The sequence below is a fragment of the Entamoeba histolytica genome, genomic scaffold (genome assembly GCF_000208925.1).
Source record: "Entamoeba histolytica HM-1:IMSS scf_1104750516809 genomic scaffold, whole genome shotgun sequence".
NCBI lineage: Eukaryota > Evosea > Mastigamoebida > Endamoebidae > Entamoeba > Entamoeba histolytica.
In genome coordinates this window covers 13,436-34,570 of record NW_001914983.1, presented here as the reverse complement: position 1 = coordinate 34,570, position 21,135 = coordinate 13,436, and the positions used below count along the sequence as shown (strand labels likewise).

The window sequence follows — 21,135 nt, the reverse complement described above, 5'->3', positions numbered from 1 at the left end:
AAGGTTCTATTTTATTAGGAATAGGAGTTGGAGTTGGTCAGTTTTGTTGTACGATTTCTTTATTAACGTACAACGGTTCAGGTAATATCAAAAATTGTACCAAACTTGATCAACCTACTGAAGCATATGTTTTGATTTCTGCATTATCATTTACTAATGTCCTTTATATTATCTTATGTGGATATCATAGTTATTGTATTCTTCGTAATAATCATAGTTTCAAACAATTTATTGTTCATTTATTATTCAGTATTCCTGTTGGAATTATTCTTGTATTCACAACATATAATTATTATTATTTTTCTCTTGTTCCACCTGTCTCATTTAAATTAGCTACTACACTTTCTTCAGAAATACTTCTGATTGGATTTTATGCTTTGAACTTTGGAACTTACTCTCTAAATAATGTTGAATACAAATTAGTAAATTCTGAAATTCCTATTGAAGATAATGATTCAAATTCTCATTCAAGAAAGTCTTTTGATCTTTCTTCAAGGTCATTAGTTTCTGCTAATTTAAAAGAACCAAACAACTTCCTTCAATCAAATTCAGTTTCAAAAAGTAATATTTCAAAAGAAGAATTACAAACAAATTTCGTTGGTAATGAAGAAATTATTCTTTAATTGAAAATATATCGTGCTTGTAATTGAATTTGTTATTTAAATTTTTATTTATTCGTCATTAATGATTTTTCAGTCAATAAAATTACTAAAATCTTTAAAAACATATTTTTCTTTTTTTTTTACAGAAAAGTTATTAAATTGATATTTTAGTAATATTTGAAATATGAATATTCTTTGTTTTGGTAAAAATACTTGTGTTGATAAATTACTAAATGTATTATTATATGTCTAAATATAATAGTATCTCTTCTTCAATTATTTGAAGGTATTGAGAAAGATATTACAATGATTATTAAACTAAGTTATTTAATTTTTATATTTAATATGTGTAATTATTAAAGTAAACTTCTTTGTTTTCTATTTCTTTAACTTATAATTTAATTTTAAATACTAATTTATTCAAAATATTTTGATTAAAATTTTCGTTCTTCTTCTAACAGATATGAGTTTATTTTTTAAGTATTTAGAAAATGTGATAGAGAGTTAAATTAAACTACTTAAATTTTCTTGTCTCAAATCATTTATATAATCACTTTATGGTATATATTTATTGATTATATACATTTATTTGGTTTATTTTATCAAAAAAAGTAATTCATATTTGTTGTATTATTTGATATTATTAAAGAATTTCTTATTAAAATGATTAATTCTTATGATAATTTAAAACAAAATAGATATTTCCTAATTTCTAAAACTCATTATTTCAAGTTATAAATATTTATGACGGAATTAATAAAGAAAAAGGTACATTAACAATTAAATTTAAATTGTTATAAATACCCTCATTTTGTTATTATAAAATTATTGAACAAATAAATTTAAATTAAAATAACAAAAGCATTATAATTATTACTTAAATTATGATTTTAAGGGTGTTTAGATAATAATACAATTTGTAATATTATTTGTTCTAAACATTTTATTTTATTATTTTCCTCAATGGTATATCAAATAAAAAAATAACCAAATTAAAATTACTTAATATTATATACTATTATATTACTATATTTTATTATAATTAATTAGTTGTGTTTTTTCTATTTGAAGAGATTTTCTTTAAATTCATAATTTTAAAATTTTTATAATAACATTAATATAATTTTAACTTATAATAATGAATTTATTAAATCAAACACAAAACATGAATCATTTTTTTTTATTAAGAAAGTGTTTAAATAAAAGAATGTTATTTTGTCAATAATTTATTATTAAACTTTTTTTAGATTTTTCTTGTTGTTTGGAACTTAAAAACAACCGATAACTTTTTCTTTATTTAATGAATTTATACCAAACCTCACTCCCTCCTCCTGACACAATTAATTCTCAACCTACTTATTCAAATATTCAGACAAACGAACAAGTTCAACAAGAAGGTGGAATAATTAATAATCCAAACCCATCGTATGGCTATTCAAATGAAACAACTCAACCATCAAATTATGTCCCTTATCAATCACCCCAATACTATCAACAAACTCCAGTATCCTTGCCATCTTATAATCAGACATTTACTTCATCCGAACCAAAATACGAACAAGAAGTTCCTGTTATATCATCTTCATCTTCTGATTCTGAACAAAGTAAATGGTTTCAATTTACATTAACATTTTTCCTTTTTGGATTTTGCTTCATTTTCTTCTGGCTTGCTTCTTTTGTGATTTCTCGAAAATCAAGTCAACCTTTTACACGGGTAATAGGGACAATTTCTATAATATTATTTTTAATATCTTTTATTTGGTGGATCGTATTCGTTACTTGTGTGCTTTAATTTAATCCTTTTAAATTTCAATATTAATATTTCTTTGTTTTTTGTCTATTAGTTAAATAAAGAATACAAATACTTTGAATTAAAGTCATTGGAGTTTATAATATTCTTATGAACAAAATTTCTAAATAAACAATAAAAGGGTTAGAGAATTTAGTGTAATGTATTGGGTAGATTTGTCAAAATAAGATCTAAACCAGACTCAATTACTTTAATTCATTATTCAATTCAAATTTATTTAATTATGAATTAAATATTACTTAATTTGTATTACTTAAGAATAGTTTATATTTATTATTTCTCTTCATTATTTATTCTTTTTGTATTATTTCTTTCATTTGTATTATTTCTTTTTGAATGAATATCAATTGAATTAAATGCATTATATTATATTTTGATTTATTTTTTATATCATATATTTCTATTACTTCTTTCTTATTTCTCTCATTTCATATTTGTAAATGTTATTGTGGTGTAAATCGTTTGAATTAAATGTATTTCATTTGAATACTATCATTTTATATTTATTTGTTAATTTATAAAATGTAAGAAATATAATAATGTATCATTCTATATTATTTATACATTTTATTATTCTTTCTTTTTTCTTCATTTTGATGTTATTCTTCATTTTATTCATTTATCATCGTTTTATTCTATTTTTTATTTCTTTATTTTTCAAATATTATGATGAAATGTTATTTTATTCTTTAAATTATTCATTTTCATTTTGTTGGTTTCTATTCTTTATTTTATTATTTCTTTATTTCTTTGTGTATTTGATATATTATAATTGATTGGTTGATATGTATTTCTCTTAATGTTATTATTTATTTTCATAATTATTTATCATTTCATTATAGTTGATGTGAATTATATTATATCTTTTTAATTTCATTTTAAAATAAATATTTTCTATTTATTTAATATCCTCTTTCTTCTTCTTTCATTCATATTATATCATATTTTCCTTTTTATAATCTTTTCCTTTCTTTTATTTTTATAATTCATTCTTCTTTTTCTGATTCTTTTTTGCTTTTATTTATCCAGTTATTTCTTACAACACTTATTGTCACTATAATTCTGATTAATTTGTTGTTTTTACTAATTAAATGGTATTTATTCATTTCTTAATACTCAAAACATTAAAATAAAAATACAACCTCATTATATCCCATAAATATGAATGAATTAGATATTATATATAAATAAATTTGATGCTATTAAGAATAGAATTGTTTTAATTCAACTTATTTTTGGATTAAACATACACCACTCACTCAACTTTTGATTGTATTATCACATATTAAAATAGGGAATTAATAAAAAAATTCACAACCATTGTTCAATAACAAAAATATCAATTTAGATAAACACCACAAGAAGTATATTAAAAACACACCATTAATAGTATCTGATTTGGTCTATTTATTATTTTTTAAACTTACTTTGCTTCCACCGATAAACAATTTCGAGAATAGAATATTGTCTATCATTAAAAAGTGCCATACCAAACAAATTTGAAAGAGAAATACAAAACAACAAAAAAATACAATTTAAATTCTAATTACATGACAGATAAATAAAGAAGATTGTCTATGGAAATTACAATAAAGCATAATTGGTTATTATTTGTAATAACGAAAGACATTCATTATTCTTATTATTTTTTTGTTATGAATATTATATTCTATGAAACAATTTTTGTTAATAATAACATATCTTATGGTTATTTTAAAAAAATAAAAAGTAAGAATAAAGCAAATTTAATACTCTACACCACCTTCGTTTTTCCTTTTGGATACAAATTATCCCGAGACTTTTGGGGAAATATGAAAAAAATAGTTAAACTCTCAACGATATGAACTATTTATAAGAATGGAATTGAAAAAGAGGTGAGTGTGGTTATTCAAAACCACTTGTTTTGATACTTTTGACTAACCACAATCTTATTATTATAAACATGAACCTAACATGCTTTGAACCTGTCTCTGTTATATTTGATGGAAATATATTCATTCAAGAACCAATCAATGAAAAAACCAAGACAAAAGATGTGAAAAAGAATTTAGTTAAATCACAAATAATGGATAAGAAGTTTCCTAAAATCAGGATTTCGTTAGAATCATTAGAAGAATTGAAAAAGATTAGAAGAGATACACAATGTAAATCATATTGTGAAGTAGTTGAATTTCTAATTGATTATTATATCCAATCAAAAATAACTGAAGACTGTAAATAATACTATTTTTATTGATTTTATGGTTTTTAAATAAACAAAACATTCAAAAATATTACTATGGAATTAAATCAACAACAACAACCTCAGGTGGACAATTCACTTTAAATCCATAATGACTTCCTATTCCAGATGTCACATAAACTGGAATTGAAGATTTGTTGTATTGTAAATGATATAATCCATAAATAACTTTCCATTTTTGTAAATCCAATAATCGCAAATACATAATTTTCCACCACCTCAACATCCATGCCTTGAAAAGCAATAACGGAGAACCAATAAATGGAATATTGACTTGCCCACCATGAGTATGTCCACAAAATATTGCACTGATATGAATATTTTGTTGATTATTTTCATTTGATTCTGAAAAGATTGTGTCGTTTAACACTGATGGAGTGTGTGACAATAAAACAATCTGTTGATTTTGTGGTAGAAGTAAATGGGAGTTGTTTGTGTAATAATCAATTCCAAAGAAATGGAAACAGTCAAACACATATTCCTCATTTAATAATATTGAAATACCAATAGATTGTAATGCTTTGATAATGTCATTTGGTGGTCGAAGTTTAATGTCATGATTTCCGATAATTCCAATACCTTTAAATTTGTGTGCAATAAACTCAAATGATTTGATGAAAAGCAAAATATCTTCATGAGCAAGTTGGATATAATCTCCAAGAAAAATTACTAGTTCAGGATTACTCTGGAGTATTATATCAATTGATTGTTTAATTAATTTGGGATGAAAAGTCGTTTGATTTTGTTGAAGATGAAGATCAGAAAGAATAACTACCCTATGTGAGTGAGTGAGATTTTGTATAGGAAGAGTTAATGACACTGGAATTACATTGTGGTATGGAATAGAATGAAAATGAATAAAGGCAAAGAATAGAAAGAGAGGGAATGTAATTAGTTGTGAATAAATAAAGAGAGAGAAGAGTGATATAAACATTAGAAGTGCTGAAAAATTATAGAAGTTCATCATAAAAGAAAAGGATGACTGAAAGATAAACAGTTTTTTTTTTGACAAACACAATCAGAAAAGAGAAAATCTAAAAACTTAAAAATGAAAAGATGAGTGAAATACTCCAATCACCATTCAACGTTATTAAAGGAATTAGTGTTGGACCATTTAAACTTGGAATGCCATTGTTTGAAATTTTAAAGTCATTAGATATTGGACCAAGTGCAACCAATTCTGCACAAACATATATTAGTTATAATGAAGAATATCCAACAACAGGAAGGATTGTTATTAAAAATTTGGCACATTCATTAACGTTATATGTTGATGCTAAAAAACAAATTCTTATTTGCATTGAAATTGAGCATATGAAGGTTCAACTCAAAAGGTCTGCTCATGAATTTCTTGTCCATACATCAGCATCTCCACAAGACGAAGAGGACACTTTTGGAAAATTGTCTACAGCATTTAATAAATTGAAAGAACGAACAATCAATAATATGACAGAATTATATGATGGTTCTATTGTATTTCAGTTTTCTGGTACTGCAGAGAAAGGAAATGAAAGAAAGAAATTAGGATTAACAAAAATTATTATTAAAGATGACAAGATAGAACCATTAAATGAATATGGATTATCTTTTCTTCAAGTTGATATTGATGTTCTTGCACAATCATTAATTGTAGGAAATATAATATTATATCATAAGGAACATGTTGAAAAAGTGACTGCTGACCTTGGTTTTCCACAAGGAGAAAAGAAAGTCAACACAACTGGAGATTATTTTTATAACTATTTTTCAAGAGGATTTGATATTCTCTTCGACTCAACAACTCATTGCATTAAAAAATTTGTTGTTCATTCAAACAATCCAAGTGATACATTCTTTGGTAATTATTCTAAATGTTTCTTTAATGTAAAATTCTCTAATGGTGTTATTGTTACACCAGAATCATTATGGAAAGAATTGAATTTCAAAACAGAAGATCCAACACTTCTTGGTGATAATATTGAATTATACCAATATGAAAATTGTTCTTTTGAAATTCATTCTAAAACAAGTTCAATATTAACTATTTTTATTTGAACAAAATCGAAACAAATTTTTAAATTATAATTTCATCTCCAACAATAAATTAGATAAGGTTTTAATTTTTATTTGTCTTATTTATCATTTCTAAGAATATTTTTAATTTCTCAGAATTGTATGTTGATGGTATTTCTAAATCCTTAATATCATCATAAGTGAGTCCAACATTTATAATACATTCTTTAAAATATTTAAATTCTTCTTCTGTCAATTTTAAATCACAAACTTTTGGTTTGTGACTTTTTTCACTTTCCTGTTTTAATTTCTCATTTTCCTTCTTCAATGCTTGTATTTCTTCATCTTTTAAATTAAGTTCTTTTTTCATTCTATCACATTCTTTCTGAATAAATTCAATTCGGCTTTTTGATTCTTCTTGAAATGTTTGATAATACAATTCCATTTGTTTGTCTGTCATAATTTGAAATTTCAAGTGTTTCTTTGATTTTTTTTATTTTTTCTTTTATGTTTTTTTGTAACCTAATAGAAAACTATTACCAAACTATCAACTCATCTAATAATGCTTAGCTGGAAACCTTCATATCCCCCTTGTCCTGATTTAACTTCTTCTATTGAAACTATACCAACTGCAAAGAGCTTCATCACCCAATTAGACGAACACTTGATGAATAATAATGGAATAGTCTTATTTGAGAAAATTGTCAATTTTATCTTTAGTCAGCCAACGTTGGGGTATATGGCTATTCCTCATTACATTCGCTTTAACGAAAAAACCCCAATCCCTTTAATTAATTTTGTGAGATATATTATCCAATATGCTCCATTTGATGAATTACCCGATTGTATTCTTCCATGCATTGTATCAACAGCACTTGAACTAATTAAAAGACATGAACCTAAAGATACCTTAGATGACCAAGACAATCTATTGTATGAATTATACAAAATTCTTATACAGGCGGTGGTTGTTGATAAAAAAGTAATTAGTTTGATCAACCAAACTCTTCATATCATCATCAACCAACTTATTTCAATTCATCCATTACAATTCAGAGAACTCAGAAACACTGTTTATCAACTTATATCTTATTTACCAAATAAGGATGAGTTAATGAATCAAATTACAAATCAATTGATTACTCAATATCACCAACAATTTATTGAAGCATTATTTGCAAAACCTGACAACTTACGTAAATATTGTGGGATGGAGAATTGTGGTGCTACTTGTTATATTAATAGTGTCATTCAACAACTTCATAACAATGAATCTTTTAAAGAGTCTATTCTTCAAAGTAATTGTAGTGGTTCTTGTTTCATATTAAAAACATTATTTGAACGAATGGAACAGAGCAAAAATTGGATTGTGACAAGAGATGTTATTGAAAACATTCTTGGACCATCTAATAAAATTGATGTTAGTGTTCAAGATGATGCATATCTCTTCTTGACCAATTTACTTGATATTCTTAATGAAGATAACAAAGCACTAATCAACAGTTGTGTCAATGAATTTAAAGTTATTACAAAAACAACACTGAAATGTACAGAGTGTCAAAAAGTTCGGGAAAGAAATGAAATAAATACATCAATATCTGTTGATTCTGTGAACAATGAATCTTTGGACCAAGCACTGAGTAATTTAATTAAAGAAGAAGAAATGAATGATATTGATTGTCTATTTTGTAACAAAAAAACAAAACAAATCAAACAGATAAGTTATGAACTATCTGAGAGTCTCATCATTGGAATTAATAGAAATAAAACTATTGAAGGAGGAAGAATCTATAAATTTAATAAACGATTTGACTTTCCTCTTAAAATGAAATGGAATGATAAAGAAATGATATTAAATGGGATTGTTTTGCACTCTGGAACAACAGAAATGGGGCATTATACATCAATCATTAAGGATAATAATGGGAAGTGGTGGAAATGTAATGATAAAGTTGTTGTGGAATATAATGAAAAAAGAATCCTTGAAGATGGATATGGAACAGTGAGCAACTCATTATCAGCATCAATTCTATTTTACAAAACAAAAGAACCTAATCAAATTCAAAATACCAACAAAGAACAAGTTCAAAACAATAACGAATGTAACTCTATGAATATTATTGTTCATGATAAACAACTCTATGAATGGACTGAAAAACAAATAATTGACTCTTCCTCACAATGGAAGAGTCAAGAATGCATTGACTTACTTACTCTCATACTCTATAAAGGAGAATATTCATTCTTTAAAGATATTCATTCTTTAATCACCACAATAGAAAATAAATCAATCTCCATAATACAGGAACTTGTTTCAAAACAAAATGAACTACCCACAATCATTACTGACTGTATTGTTGGTACAACAACATTAAAACATGCTTTAATATGTATTGAACTATTTGACAAATCATCAGAAAATAATACCTGGATTGCAACTAAACTTGTTGAATTAATCCCAAAATATACTACTTCACATCAACACAACCTTCTTTCAAAATTGTTTGTAAAATGTGAAGAATGGTTTGGTTTAGGTGAGGCAACTCCTTATGAAATGACGATTCTTCACTTACTTGTTCATTCTTCTTCTCTTTCAGAAGAGTCATATCAGTTACTTTTAATTCTTTGTAACTATTTCCAACAATGGCTTATTCAAAACGATATTCCATTTATTCAAGATGTACTTTCATTAATTACTACTACATCTCAGTTAAATGATATTAAAAAATACAAAGACTCATTAAAAAAACTCATTAAAAACACAGGAACTTTTCTCAATCTTCTTCCTCTTCTTAAATCACTCATACAACGATTAATCACAGAAAAAGACACAGAAAAACAAACAATATTGAAAGATTTAATTGTTACAACACAATGTTCAATCAAATCAGAGAATAGTCGGACAGAAGTAATGGACTATTATATGACTCTTCTTTCAAAATATTCAATACTTCAAGGATGTTTTGAAACGTTCATTAATTGATTTTTTAGAGTGCTTAAATGGAATAGTTTACTTCAAACAATCAATTAGTCTATTCCTCCAAGATCATAGTCATCTTCTTGACTCTTGAACTCATTAATCTTTCTTCTCATCTTTGATTCATCATCCCAAGTCACAAAATCTTCTTTTTTTCTTGAAACAATATATGCTGGATTTCTAATCACATCTGGTCCAACTTTGATATGACCTTGTTGAATTAATGTCTCTGCTTGTGTAACATCAGTCACCATTTTTTTTGCCTTTACAACAATGGCTAATCTTCTTCTACAAAAGTCAGAGGCATGAATAACATCAATCATATGTAATCCCTTTTCGGGTAATATAATAACCCCTAAGTCATATCTAACATCAATTATTACTGTGGTACTTATGAAGGATATTTTGAATTATCAAACAAACAACCTGTCACAAATTCTTTTTGTTAATACCATACGAAATGCATCATCTTTAGGTAATTTTTGTAACAAAAAACTAAGTTTTCTTAAATTTAATACTGCTTTTTCATAAGCTTCAAATTCACTTTCGTCATGAATGTGAAATCGAGCCATAATTCCTGCTTTTCTAATTCCTTTATCACGACGCCAATCAACAAAATCAACTTTTTTCAATAATTTTGACTCATGATATTTAAGCTTTCTCACCATTAATTTCTTTTATGTTTTTATGTTGTTTCAGGGTTATGGTATTTTTATAGTTCGGTTGATTATTCTCTCTATTATTAATGAGTTGTGTTATAGATGCGATATTCAAGAATCACCGCAATCTTTAAATTAGCACGTTTTGACTTTTTGACACATTTCATGGTTTGTTGGTGTGATAAAGTCAAGTGATTGAGTGTCATACAATGTCATTAAGTTCATCGCGACTTCATTACAAAAACCAGTTGCTCCAATTGTCTCAAATTCATCACGTTTCTTTTTGAGCAAATCAGAAATGATATTTTGTTTCTTTGTTTCAAATGCAGCGCTTCTTATTGTTTTAGTTAAAGCAAAACATCTCTCACATAAGTTCCCTTTTCCTTTTTCTTTTCAAAATGAGTATTAATCCTTTCTATTTGATATAATCTATCTATACTTCGTTTAACAACTCTTCTCCATTCATCGTAATTAATTCTTAAATCTTCAATTAATGGATCATTCATTTGAACACCTTCTCCAAGTTGTTTTGCTGCAATATCTAATTCTTTTAATGCATATTTTAATAACTCAAGATTTAATTGTTTGATTCCATTAATCCCTTTACCTATCTCTGCTTGAGCTTTCCAATGAAATTCAGCTTCCCATTGTTCTCCTTTCTTACCCATTTTTTCACAATATTTTCTTAGTCGTTCAAATGCATTCTTTCGTTTTAAAATTCCTTCTGCAATCTTAATTGCCCAACCACTGTGTGCTCGAACTAATGTCTCTTGAACATATCTACGAATCTCCTCTATTCCCATTTCCAACATTCTAACATCATTGTTAGCAATGTCTAATTCACCAACAACATTTCTTCCTTTTTGAACTGCAATTTTCAACCATTCTCTTCTTTGGAGATGTCGTTTTAATTCTTCTTCAATGGCTTTACTTTCTTCAACAACAACTCGTCTAAACTTGTTTTCTTCAAGTCGACTTTCTTGTTCTTGACTACTATTCATTGGTCCAATAATTTCTTTCCCATTAACCTTTTTCCACATGTTATCATTGCCAGTTATACTCTTTGCTTGAATTCTAACACCATTCATCATGCCATTATTTCTTTGAATTGCACTTCGTTCTGAAAGAATAACCATTGTTTCACCAACAACAGTGATTCTTTCAATAGATTTTCTGATTAATTTTCTTAGCTCAATAACAATACTATTTTCTGCTTCTTTGACATGTTTTTTAATGATTTTTTTTCTTTCTTCCAATTCTTTTAATTGTATTTGAATATGTTTTTGTTCTGCTGCAGAAATTCCAGTAAACCTTAATCGTTCGTGATGTTTTTTTATTTGAAGTTCAACATCTAATAGTTTTTCTCTCCAACTTCCAACTAAATCTATTAATTTCTTTCTTTGTTCATTTTCTACTTCAAATAATTCTTTCTTTAATAATGTTTTTTTGACATTTGCTTTTTTAACTTCTTGTTTCAATCCATTTTGTTCCGCAATCTTTTGGATAGTTCGATTCATTAAGATTTTTGTTTTTAACTTTAGTTGTTCTAATTTCTTCTTAGTAACATGGTGATTGATTGGGGGATGACGTGCTGCTTTTTGTTTGACAAGATCAAGATTAATCTTGTCAATTTCTTCACGAAAAGTTTCTTTTGCCTTTCTAATGTTTGTTGCAGCTTTATTTCCTTGTGCTCTTTGAAGGGCTTCATCGACATACATTTTTCTATATTTACTAATACTTTTACTTATTTCTTTTGCCATTTTCTTTGCATTTGAATTAATTCGTTTTTGTTCATTAGCTAATTCAATTTCAATCTTTCTAATTTTTCCTGATAATTTTGGGATTCTTTTCTTATCAATTTGATCTTTAGAATGTACTAATTTCTCTAATTCTTTCTTGTAGAATGTTAAGTGAAGTTTAAGATGTTCTAAATGATGTGTATGAATTAATTCAGTAGGACTTTTTGAGAGTTGTTTATCTATTCTTTTTGAAACTAATTTTTTAAATCGTTCTAATTCAGGTTTTGTAATTTCTAATTTCTTTTTTTGTTTTAATGTTTCAGCAAAACACAAAGAGATGAAGAGAAGTATAAAAGAAATGATTTTCATAGTAAAATCAACTTTAAAATGATTTTTAAGATTTTGTATAAATTATAGTTAATTTATTATTATATAAATTATATTTATATTTTGATGTTTTCTAAAAAAGAAACTAAAAAAAAAAGAACTTAAAATAATAATACAAAAAATTATTTATTAAGATGAGACATATTTAATTCATAATTTAATTTTCTACACCAATTATCATGATCACAAATTTCTATTAAATGAAGTTGTAATTGGGATTGTGTAGGATTTTGAGGTAAAGGATGAATGAAAGGTTCAGTTCCAATTTTATTTTTAATTTGGTTTAAAACAATTGAATTGACGTTATCCACATGATAGAGTTTAGGAGAAGCAGGTTGAGATATTGTAGGAGATAATCCTTTTTTAGTATTTTTTAAAAGAAGAGTATCACTTCCAAAAACAATTCTTTTAACAGAAATAGAAGCTATTTCCATGAAAGTTTTATAATTACAATCTGCTTTATAAATGATATCTGTTTTTAAAAGTCCTTGAAGACTTTGAAGATATATTAATAATTCATCAAATCTAAATTCACTTGATTTTATTTTTTGAGAATGATCTAATAATATAGATGCACCAATAAATAAATGAAACTTTCTTGAAGGATATGCAAATATAGAATCCCATATTCTAAAGATATTTGTTAAACTAAATTCTCTTTTAAATAATAGAATTAGCCATTGATAAACAAAAACAAATCCATTACATTTATTCATTATTACATTATATAATTCATTGTCTAATGTTTGAATGATATATCCAAATCCAGTTAAAATACTTTCCATATTATTATCACAAAATGGAGATATAAATTCCATAATATTACAAAATAATGAATATTGTTGTTTTTCATCATCAACTACTTTTAAAATAACTGCTAAAATATCTGTCATTCCTTGTTTAAATCCAATATTACTATGACTTCCACAATATGCTTCTAAAATTCTTTTTACTTTATAAAATTCTTGACTTTCACGTTTAAAATAAATCCCATCAATTTCTGTTCTTGGAATATCCTTTAAAATATTATCTTTTACTCGTTTCCACCATTCTAAATTAATTACATTAAGATAATCAACAATAATTAATGATGGAAAATAAAGTTCTTCATATGACCCTCCAAGACATTTCTTCCAACCAAATCCTCTTACATTTTCTTTTAATCCAGAATAAAATGTATTTGATCTAATGATTTCATCATTAGTAAATGGATTAATTATTTCTTCTCCAACAGCTAATGTATTCCATTCAAAAGAAAACCCATTTATTTCTTCATTAACAATTTCTTCTTTTGTTAATTTTAATGATTTTCTTTTAGGATTTTCTTCAAAACGTTTTTGTAAATTTACTTTTGAATTAACATTTAAAGAGACACTTTTTGATCTATGACGTATTGCCAATGGAAGAGATAATGGTTTATATACTTTATCAATATCATTTGTCAATATTGGTTCATTTTCTTTATGTTTTGGATAAATTGGAACTGGTGTATGAACTTGAGAATGTTCACTATCAAATATTTGTTTTTTAACTTGATAAGTTATTGGAAATACATCTTTCTTTATAGGATGACTTAAAATACATTTAAATCCATTCATATTAATTTGTTCAATAAGAATATCTATTGTTGCAGTTGTTGGAAATAAGAAATTTGGATAAATAAGAAATACATGTGTTTGTGTTTTAAAATGAATTTGGTAGAATCGTTTATTTGTGGTAGAATTAATTATTTTAGTATTTAAAACTTCAATTGATTCAATATGTTCTACTTTTAAAATATATTCAAATTCTCCTAAATTCATTGTTGAATTTGTTTGTAGATTTAATGTTGGTATGTATTTCAATGTAACAATCCCATCAATTGAACATAGTTCTAACTTCCCTTCAATTAAATAGTCATTATTCATAATACAAATATTTGAAAACATAAATAACGTTTCTTCTAATGGAGGTGTTGTTGTTGTAGAATATGAACTTTTAGATACTGAAACATATTTACTTAATTTCGATTCTCCTTTGTAACTGTTTGATAACGTTTTCATTTCTACTGAAATTGTTTTGATTTTATTTTTATTAAGTTCTTTTTTTCAAATTTTATTGAATTATTTGAACAGATAGATTGAAAGCTCACCCTCAACATATATTCCTTTTGTTATCTTAAAGAAAAAAATCATCTTAATTTTACAGCCAAATAGTTTTTTTTTTCATCAACCTCAAACATAAAAAAACGTTTTGTCAGTTATATTGATATTGTTCTATTCCCGATTACAACTAATGTTTCCAAAACAACTTCTTCATAGTGTTTTTAAAACTAATTGACTCTTTCATAAAATACATTATATTCAATTCAATAGAATGAATATGTAGAATTTTGTCTTAGTGTAAAACACATAAAAAAACAATGTATTTTCTTATGAAAACAAGATAATTAAGTAACAAACAAAATAGAAGAAATAATTAATAACATAAATGAATGTCAACAAGAATCATATTAGACAAATTAGATACTTCTATTTACACAAAACTTTATTTATTACATGACTTAATCTTGTTATGTTTCAATAAAAAATATTACCTCAAAACCAATTGAATGTATTTTATTGAATTAACAAGGAATTATCTCTCATATTCATAGTTTCATTACACATAAAATCTATTGTTCAGGTACTTCCTATTTATTACAAAGGTTTTAAAGAAGTTTTAAAGAAATAACTTATATCATTAAATTTGCAAGTAATATTGGGTGTTGGTTAATATTAATTAAAATAAAATAACACTTAAAAATATAGAAGAAAAAAAAATTACAATTCAATACGAATGATAAAGAATCTTTTGGAAATAATCCACCCTAATGTCAATAGATCTATTCAATATACGAGAAAAAGTCATATCATCCATCTCCTTGCAATACGTCCGATTAAGTTTATTAACTTCTTCAATATTTCTAATATCAACAACATGACTAACAATATCTTCAATCAATGCAGCAGCAAAACAAACAATGCCATTTCTAAATCCTTTTCCTCGTGGGTCAGAAACAAAACGATCCCAAATAACAATAACTTTTTCTACAGGAAATTCTCTTGAGAAAAGACATACAAACCATCTCCATGTTTGTTGTTTTAACATTTGTTCATCCATTTGCAATGCTTTTGAATTCATTACTTTGAGTAAATTAAGAAAGTCATTCATTAATCCTATTGCATGAATATCTTTTTCTATTCCATAAATATTAACTGCAAGTAAACTAGATAATGCTTCAAGAAATGAATATGTTGTTGACTCTATGCGTTTAAGATCTTCCAAAGAAAGTTGTATTATATCTTCAACTTTTAACTTTTGTTTAGTAAACATATCCACAAGTACAATAATAATGATAGAAACAATGTCATTTAATCCTTGAAAATATCCTTTTGGATGTATGTATAAAAACATTCTTAATACTCTTCTTAGAACATTACGTAAACGGTCTGATTGAAACAAAGAGTCATATCCAATAGGATATGTTCTAGTTACATCCCAATCAATGACTTCAGCATCTTCAGAATATAAAAACTCATCTGAGTCTATATGAAATTCATTAACATTATTCCAATATAAAAGATGATTTTCATTATTACTTAAATCTCTAATTTCTTGTGTTGTTTTAGGACGGAGAAGCAATGCATACCAAACAAATCCACGAACTTTTCTTGGGATTCCAAAACAACATACTTGTCTTACTTTAAGGTAATCTCGTTTGTTTAAATACTGACAAATTTCTCCACACATAGAATAATCCCCTTCAAAATCCACTTTATCTATTAATAGATTACTAACAGCTGTTGTTGTTCCTTTAAATAATGAGCTAATTACATTTGATACATTTGTCCCACTGATAAAATCAAATATCCCTTTCTTTTCTTGCTTCTGTTCCATAAGATAGAAACAATGACAGTTCTTCTTCAATTTTTCGTTCTTTTTCTCAATAACATAATTTTTTTCTTCTTTCTTGATTTGTGTGATTCTTGATTTATTTTTACTTCTTTTTTATTCTTTTTTGTTTAAGTTATTTTTAGAATTTTAAAAGTCAATTCAACTTCAAAATGAAAGATTAAATTAAAACAGAAGAAATATTGTTAATGAAGGAGTAGAAGTAGTTTTCTATTTTATATTGTTAATACAATACATTAAGAAAGAGAGACATTTATTTTTGTGATAATTTCTTTATAGTTCATTGTCTTAATTTAAATATAAGACGAATGAATTAAATAAGACAAAAAAAGATAGTCATCAAATGCTTAAAATAAACGTAATAGAAACTCAATAAAGAGAAACACAAAAATCAATTTTTCATTCAAAATCAATCAATTGAAAAATGGAATTATAAAGAAAAGTCCCAAGAATTTTGTTGCCATGATGATTCTTCTTTAGATGTAGTTGGTTGAACTTCATCAATATGACGTTCTACAATTAAATTCTTTACACTTTCTCTAAAAGTACTTGGGACATCATAAGGGTCATATGAACATAATGGACAGCTAATAAATTGAGGTTCACTTAACAGAGCATGTTGGGCTAACACTTGTTGTGGATCTATTAATTGTTTTTCCTTACAAATATTAACAAATTCTCTAACAGTTTTTTGACTACAATTACCAAGAGGATTACATTGATCAATTATCATATGAACTAATATAGATTGTTGTCCAAATAATCCACTAATATCTGTTCTTGTTTGTAATTCAATAATTTTATTATTAATAATACGAAAGACTTGTTGACATAATAATAATTTAATAACAACATTATTTTCTATTTTAAATATTTCTCCAATTTGATTAATTACATCTAATGTTATAGCAGCAGGTAATAATGTTGAATCTGCAACAAATCCTCCAAGATGACAAATATACAATGCACGATAACTATCATTAATATTATGATTTTGTACATTTTCTATTAAAAACCTAACAAATTTACAACATCTTTCTTCAGTATAACAATATGTTAAATAAGCAATTGGTACATGTGTTAAATAATTTGCTCTTGCAACATATGCATCAAAAGCAATAAATAAACTTTGTTCTAATTCTAATGGAATATCTTTTATCCATCCAAGCAAGAAAGAAATAATACTATCTAATGAACTTGCTGTATCATTTTCTTCCATAGCAAATAATTCCGTAGACTTTTGTAACTCTGAGTCATATAAAACTGCTCGATCAATACTCGCTAAAACTGCTAATCCTGCAACTTCTGGTACTAAACGAACAGCTTTTAAAAAGAATAAAATATATGTACAAAATTCATTAATTGGTCTCCAACGTGTTGGAATACATTTAGTAAAAATTTGTGGAAAGATCCTAGAAGAAAGAGGAACAAGTCCAATGAATTTTTGAAAGAGAGTAACTAATACAGGAAAAATTGCTTCATTATCTGGAATAATTCTAAGAAATAAAGAATTAAGAGCTCCTTGAACATGTGCTGTATTTGCTGTAACTAAATGAAGAAGAAGTGTTCCATAAACTTCATAAATAGGTTGACTTGGAGGAAGTTTAATTGAGTATAATGCATTTACTAATTCAGTATGAGATGGTTGAATTAATGTAGTGCATTGAGTTAATGATTGAATCCAAGTCATTATTTTATCATTAAAAGGGTTATTTAATTGTTGGACTAAAAAATTATATTTAAGAGAGTCATGAAGAGCAAATCGATTTATTGCTTCTTGAACAAATTTAACAGTACTTTCTAATTGTTTTGAACACTCAATGCTAGTCATATATCTATTGACTTTTTAAGTTTTCTTAATTTTTACTTCTTTTAATTGTATTTTTATATTTCTAACCCTTATTATTTCTTTTATTTATTCTTTCTTTTATATCCACTGTTCCTCTACATTATTATTCTAATTAAACAATATCTTCTGAATACAAATTAAATGGTGATTTCATTCTTTATAAAATATATATTTCTAATATATTACTTATTACTTATTCTTTGATTCTTGTCATTATTTCAAAAGAGGGTTTTATTTTTACATTCTACTTTGAGGAATGACTTTGATGTATCTTTTTTTATGTAATATATCATATATTCTATTTTATAATGAAAATCTTTCTTGTTGTTATTATTTGTCTGTTTTTCTTTTAAATAATAAATCTCTCTCAGAAATGTTCCATAGAAATTATGTCATTGAAACAACGTCTTCATTCAAAGATTTTGCATTTTCATCATTTTCAAATGAATTTTGAAATTGTTTTGAGCTATGTATTAATAAAAGTGTAGTACATCTAAACAGTAATTCAATTAGACTGATACAAACTATCAATTTTCTAATTCTTGCTCTTTCCAATAAAAGAGACTTTTATACTTCATAGTAAACATTCTTCATTTCTATAATAGAAACACAATCATTTTAAGAATATACATAAACTCTAACTCATTACTTAATCTATTCACAATAAAAGAAATTTAAATTGAATGAGATGGATTAAACCTAGAAGAGTCGCATTATAGTTTTGGTATTTTTTCAATAATCTATTGAAGGAAATGATAATAGAAGTTACAATGTTTTGAAGAATAAATTAATAACGCTCTTTTGTAACTATTTATTGAACGGTTCTTAAGTGTATTTAGAGATAAAGATTTGTTTATTCTTCTTTATTTATGGAATTGAGGTTGAATTAATGAAGCAATTCTAGAAACAGTAAGACAAAGACTATTTATTTGTGGTAATGCTGGAGTTGTGTCAAAGACTTCTTTACTAGATTTCCAATTTAACCACTGAGGTTCGTTTAGATCAACAGAACAAACAAAAACTAATTGATTAAACTAATTAAGAATAAAACGAAAGAAACAAACATTTTTCTGTAGAGAGATGTGTCCAATTAATATAATGAAGTGAAGCATTAACAATTGTGCATTGACTATCTTCAAGTACTACATCATCAACAACCAATTGTATTAATGTTTCTAATTCAACTATTGTTAAAATAAGACTACGAACAAATTTGTGTTTAAATGGCTCTCTGATTTCTCTGAGAGTAATAATTCTTTGTAATAACATTATCAATGAATCAACAAGAAGATGTAAAGACAAAAGATTATCATCTGTCAAGTCTTGCTTATCCATTAACCAAAACACAAAGTCAATAGCTTCTACCATTCTTGTAATATTATCAATAAAACATCGTGAGAGGTTAGTTCCTGACAAACATGCTGAAAGATATTCTTGAGAGGTTGTGATTAGTGATAACAACAAATTTGATTTAAAAGGAAGAAGTAACGTTGAAAGAAGAGATCCAACAGACTGAAAAATTGCAAGTTGAAGTGATGAACCAGTCACTAGATAAAAAGGCATTGGAGCTATGAATCGAAGGATATAAAATGAAGAAGAATAACAAGACTTATTGAGTTGTAAAAGATACATTTGTAATGACACTGGAAAAAATGAAGAAGTGTCAATCACTTGTGATGAAGTAACTTTTATAAAATGTGGTAGACATTGAACCAAAAATTTTAAAGTAAAACCTTTTAATGATAATGGTAATATCTCAAAATGACTAAGTAAGGATGTAACTAATGTTTGTAAGTGATTGTTGAATCTTGAAAGAATTGACTTTGGCATAATTACTGAGTGATACAATAAAATTGATGAAAAATGAATAAGTTCCTCAAAGACAGTGAAAAACTTTGAATCTAAAGGTAGAGAAATTAAATAAAAGAGGAAGTCTTGAAGATTAGAAAAATAACATGGTAAAATATGATTTGATAAGTCACACAAGAACATTGAGACAATCTGTGAAGATAACTTCATTGATGATTTAGAAAATAATGACAATGAACGAGAATGAAAAAATTGTAGTTCAGACAAATAACAATAATGAAAGAAGTAATAAAGATGAACCAAATAAGTTTGAAATGAATGATCTTCAAATGAAATGTCTTTCAAATATGATTGAAAATCAAATTCCTCTTCATTTGGTTCTTTTTGTATTTTTGAAGAGTTACAAGGTAAAATACAAGAATTGATTGGTTTTGGAGGTATTTCTAATAAGCTTTTTAATGGAAAAGAGTTGAACTGAATTGATGTTGGAGTTTGTTCAAAATACTTTATTCCACTAATTAAAGAATGGAAGATAATTGAAATAGTAATTGGTGTCAGTGGTAATTCAATTGGAAAAATGATAGCGTTTTGCTTATGGTTAATGAGTGTTCTCAAAAAGATAATTAATCCACCTTTCTGATGAATATCAAAACATAACTTACTTAATTCTTCAAATATCGAGATTGTTTCTTTATTAATATTTGAGATATTTTCGAGCATTGACTCTTTGAAATGTTCAAAATTAATGAATGTCTGCTGCTTTATATCTTCTTTTAGACTAATAGTTAATGAAAATATTTGACTAAGAAGAGACACAACATCAAAATGTTCATAAACATAATTGGTTTGCATCAAAAAATGTAAACAACGAATTGAACTTAATGACTTATTATGAAGAAACTTTTGAAGCAATTGATTAACTTGTTTATAATTATTTATAGTGTGAAACAATGCATCAATAAATTGTATATATTCTTGAAATTTTTCTTTTTTATTAATCCACGAATTTATCCAAAGTTCTATTTCTTCATTCTTGTAGTTCATGAAACAACTGTTGTTGTTATTCTTAAATTTCATAAATTCATCTTCAATTTTATCCATGTATAATTTTTTTTTCAAAGTTTTATTTTAAATGA

The 21,135-nt window shown here is 25.7% G+C and overlaps 12 protein-coding genes across 12 annotated transcripts in view; 4 read left to right on the top strand and 8 right to left on the bottom strand.

The window, feature by feature from the left end:
- EHI_035230 (uncharacterized protein) overlaps positions 1 to 623 on the top strand; it is a gene marked incomplete at both ends in the record, with an annotated part of 1,247 nt that extends 624 nt beyond the window's left edge. Inside the window, one exon of the mRNA XM_651073.2 lies at positions 19 to 623. Within this exon, the coding sequence (XP_656165.2) occupies positions 19 to 623 (605 nt within the window). The remainder of the gene's footprint in view (positions 1 to 18) is intronic.
- Positions 624 to 1,902: 1,279 nt separating this feature from the next.
- EHI_035220 (uncharacterized protein) lies at positions 1,903 to 2,394 on the top strand (the record flags this gene model as incomplete). The annotated part of the gene is made up of 1 exon (XM_651134.1): positions 1,903 to 2,394. One exon carries the CDS (start codon positions 1,903 to 1,905, stop codon positions 2,392 to 2,394), a length of 492 nt encoding a protein of 163 aa, XP_656226.1.
- Positions 2,395 to 4,688: 2,294 nt separating this feature from the next.
- On the bottom strand, positions 4,689 to 5,588 carry EHI_035210 (ser/thr protein phosphatase family protein; the record flags this gene model as incomplete). Its single annotated transcript, XM_651133.2, has 1 exon — positions 4,689 to 5,588. The coding sequence occupies one exon, from the start codon at positions 5,586 to 5,588 to the stop codon at positions 4,689 to 4,691; it is 900 nt and encodes a 299-aa protein (XP_656225.2).
- A 122-nt stretch (positions 5,589 to 5,710) lies between these two features.
- EHI_035200 (uncharacterized protein) lies at positions 5,711 to 6,688 on the top strand (the record flags this gene model as incomplete). Its single annotated transcript, XM_651132.1, has 1 exon — positions 5,711 to 6,688. One exon carries the CDS (start codon positions 5,711 to 5,713, stop codon positions 6,686 to 6,688), a length of 978 nt encoding a protein of 325 aa, XP_656224.1.
- Positions 6,689 to 6,749: 61 nt separating this feature from the next.
- Positions 6,750 to 7,106, bottom strand: EHI_035190 (uncharacterized protein; the record flags this gene model as incomplete). Its single annotated transcript, XM_001913801.1, has 1 exon — positions 6,750 to 7,106. The coding sequence occupies one exon, from the start codon at positions 7,104 to 7,106 to the stop codon at positions 6,750 to 6,752; it is 357 nt and encodes a 118-aa protein (XP_001913836.1).
- Positions 7,107 to 7,208: 102 nt separating this feature from the next.
- On the top strand, positions 7,209 to 9,629 carry EHI_035180 (ubiquitin carboxyl-terminal hydrolase family protein; the record flags this gene model as incomplete). Its single annotated transcript, XM_651131.1, has 1 exon — positions 7,209 to 9,629. One exon carries the CDS (start codon positions 7,209 to 7,211, stop codon positions 9,627 to 9,629), a length of 2,421 nt encoding a protein of 806 aa, XP_656223.1.
- Positions 9,630 to 9,673: 44 nt separating this feature from the next.
- Positions 9,674 to 10,291, bottom strand: EHI_035170 (U3 small nucleolar ribonucleoprotein subunit, putative; the record flags this gene model as incomplete). The annotated part of the gene is made up of 2 exons (XM_651130.1): positions 9,674 to 9,989; positions 10,047 to 10,291. 2 exons carry the CDS (start codon positions 10,289 to 10,291, stop codon positions 9,674 to 9,676), a joined length of 561 nt encoding a protein of 186 aa, XP_656222.1.
- Positions 10,292 to 10,629: 338 nt separating this feature from the next.
- EHI_035160 (uncharacterized protein) lies at positions 10,630 to 12,390 on the bottom strand (the record flags this gene model as incomplete). Its single annotated transcript, XM_001913800.1, has 1 exon — positions 10,630 to 12,390. The coding sequence occupies one exon, from the start codon at positions 12,388 to 12,390 to the stop codon at positions 10,630 to 10,632; it is 1,761 nt and encodes a 586-aa protein (XP_001913835.1).
- Positions 12,391 to 12,530: 140 nt separating this feature from the next.
- Positions 12,531 to 14,450, bottom strand: EHI_035150 (TBC domain containing protein; the record flags this gene model as incomplete). Its single annotated transcript, XM_644039.1, has 1 exon — positions 12,531 to 14,450. The coding sequence occupies one exon, from the start codon at positions 14,448 to 14,450 to the stop codon at positions 12,531 to 12,533; it is 1,920 nt and encodes a 639-aa protein (XP_649131.1).
- A 766-nt stretch (positions 14,451 to 15,216) lies between these two features.
- EHI_035140 (Rab GTPase activating protein, putative) lies at positions 15,217 to 16,326 on the bottom strand (the record flags this gene model as incomplete). Its single annotated transcript, XM_644038.1, has 1 exon — positions 15,217 to 16,326. The coding sequence occupies one exon, from the start codon at positions 16,324 to 16,326 to the stop codon at positions 15,217 to 15,219; it is 1,110 nt and encodes a 369-aa protein (XP_649130.1).
- A 445-nt stretch (positions 16,327 to 16,771) lies between these two features.
- Positions 16,772 to 18,172, bottom strand: EHI_035130 (uncharacterized protein; the record flags this gene model as incomplete). The annotated part of the gene is made up of 1 exon (XM_644037.1): positions 16,772 to 18,172. One exon carries the CDS (start codon positions 18,170 to 18,172, stop codon positions 16,772 to 16,774), a length of 1,401 nt encoding a protein of 466 aa, XP_649129.1.
- Positions 18,173 to 19,053: 881 nt separating this feature from the next.
- EHI_035120 (uncharacterized protein) lies at positions 19,054 to 21,100 on the bottom strand (the record flags this gene model as incomplete). Its single annotated transcript, XM_646090.2, has 2 exons — positions 19,054 to 19,211; positions 19,255 to 21,100. The coding sequence occupies 2 exons, from the start codon at positions 21,098 to 21,100 to the stop codon at positions 19,054 to 19,056; spliced, it is 2,004 nt and encodes a 667-aa protein (XP_651182.2).
- Positions 21,101 to 21,135: the final 35 nt, after the last annotated feature.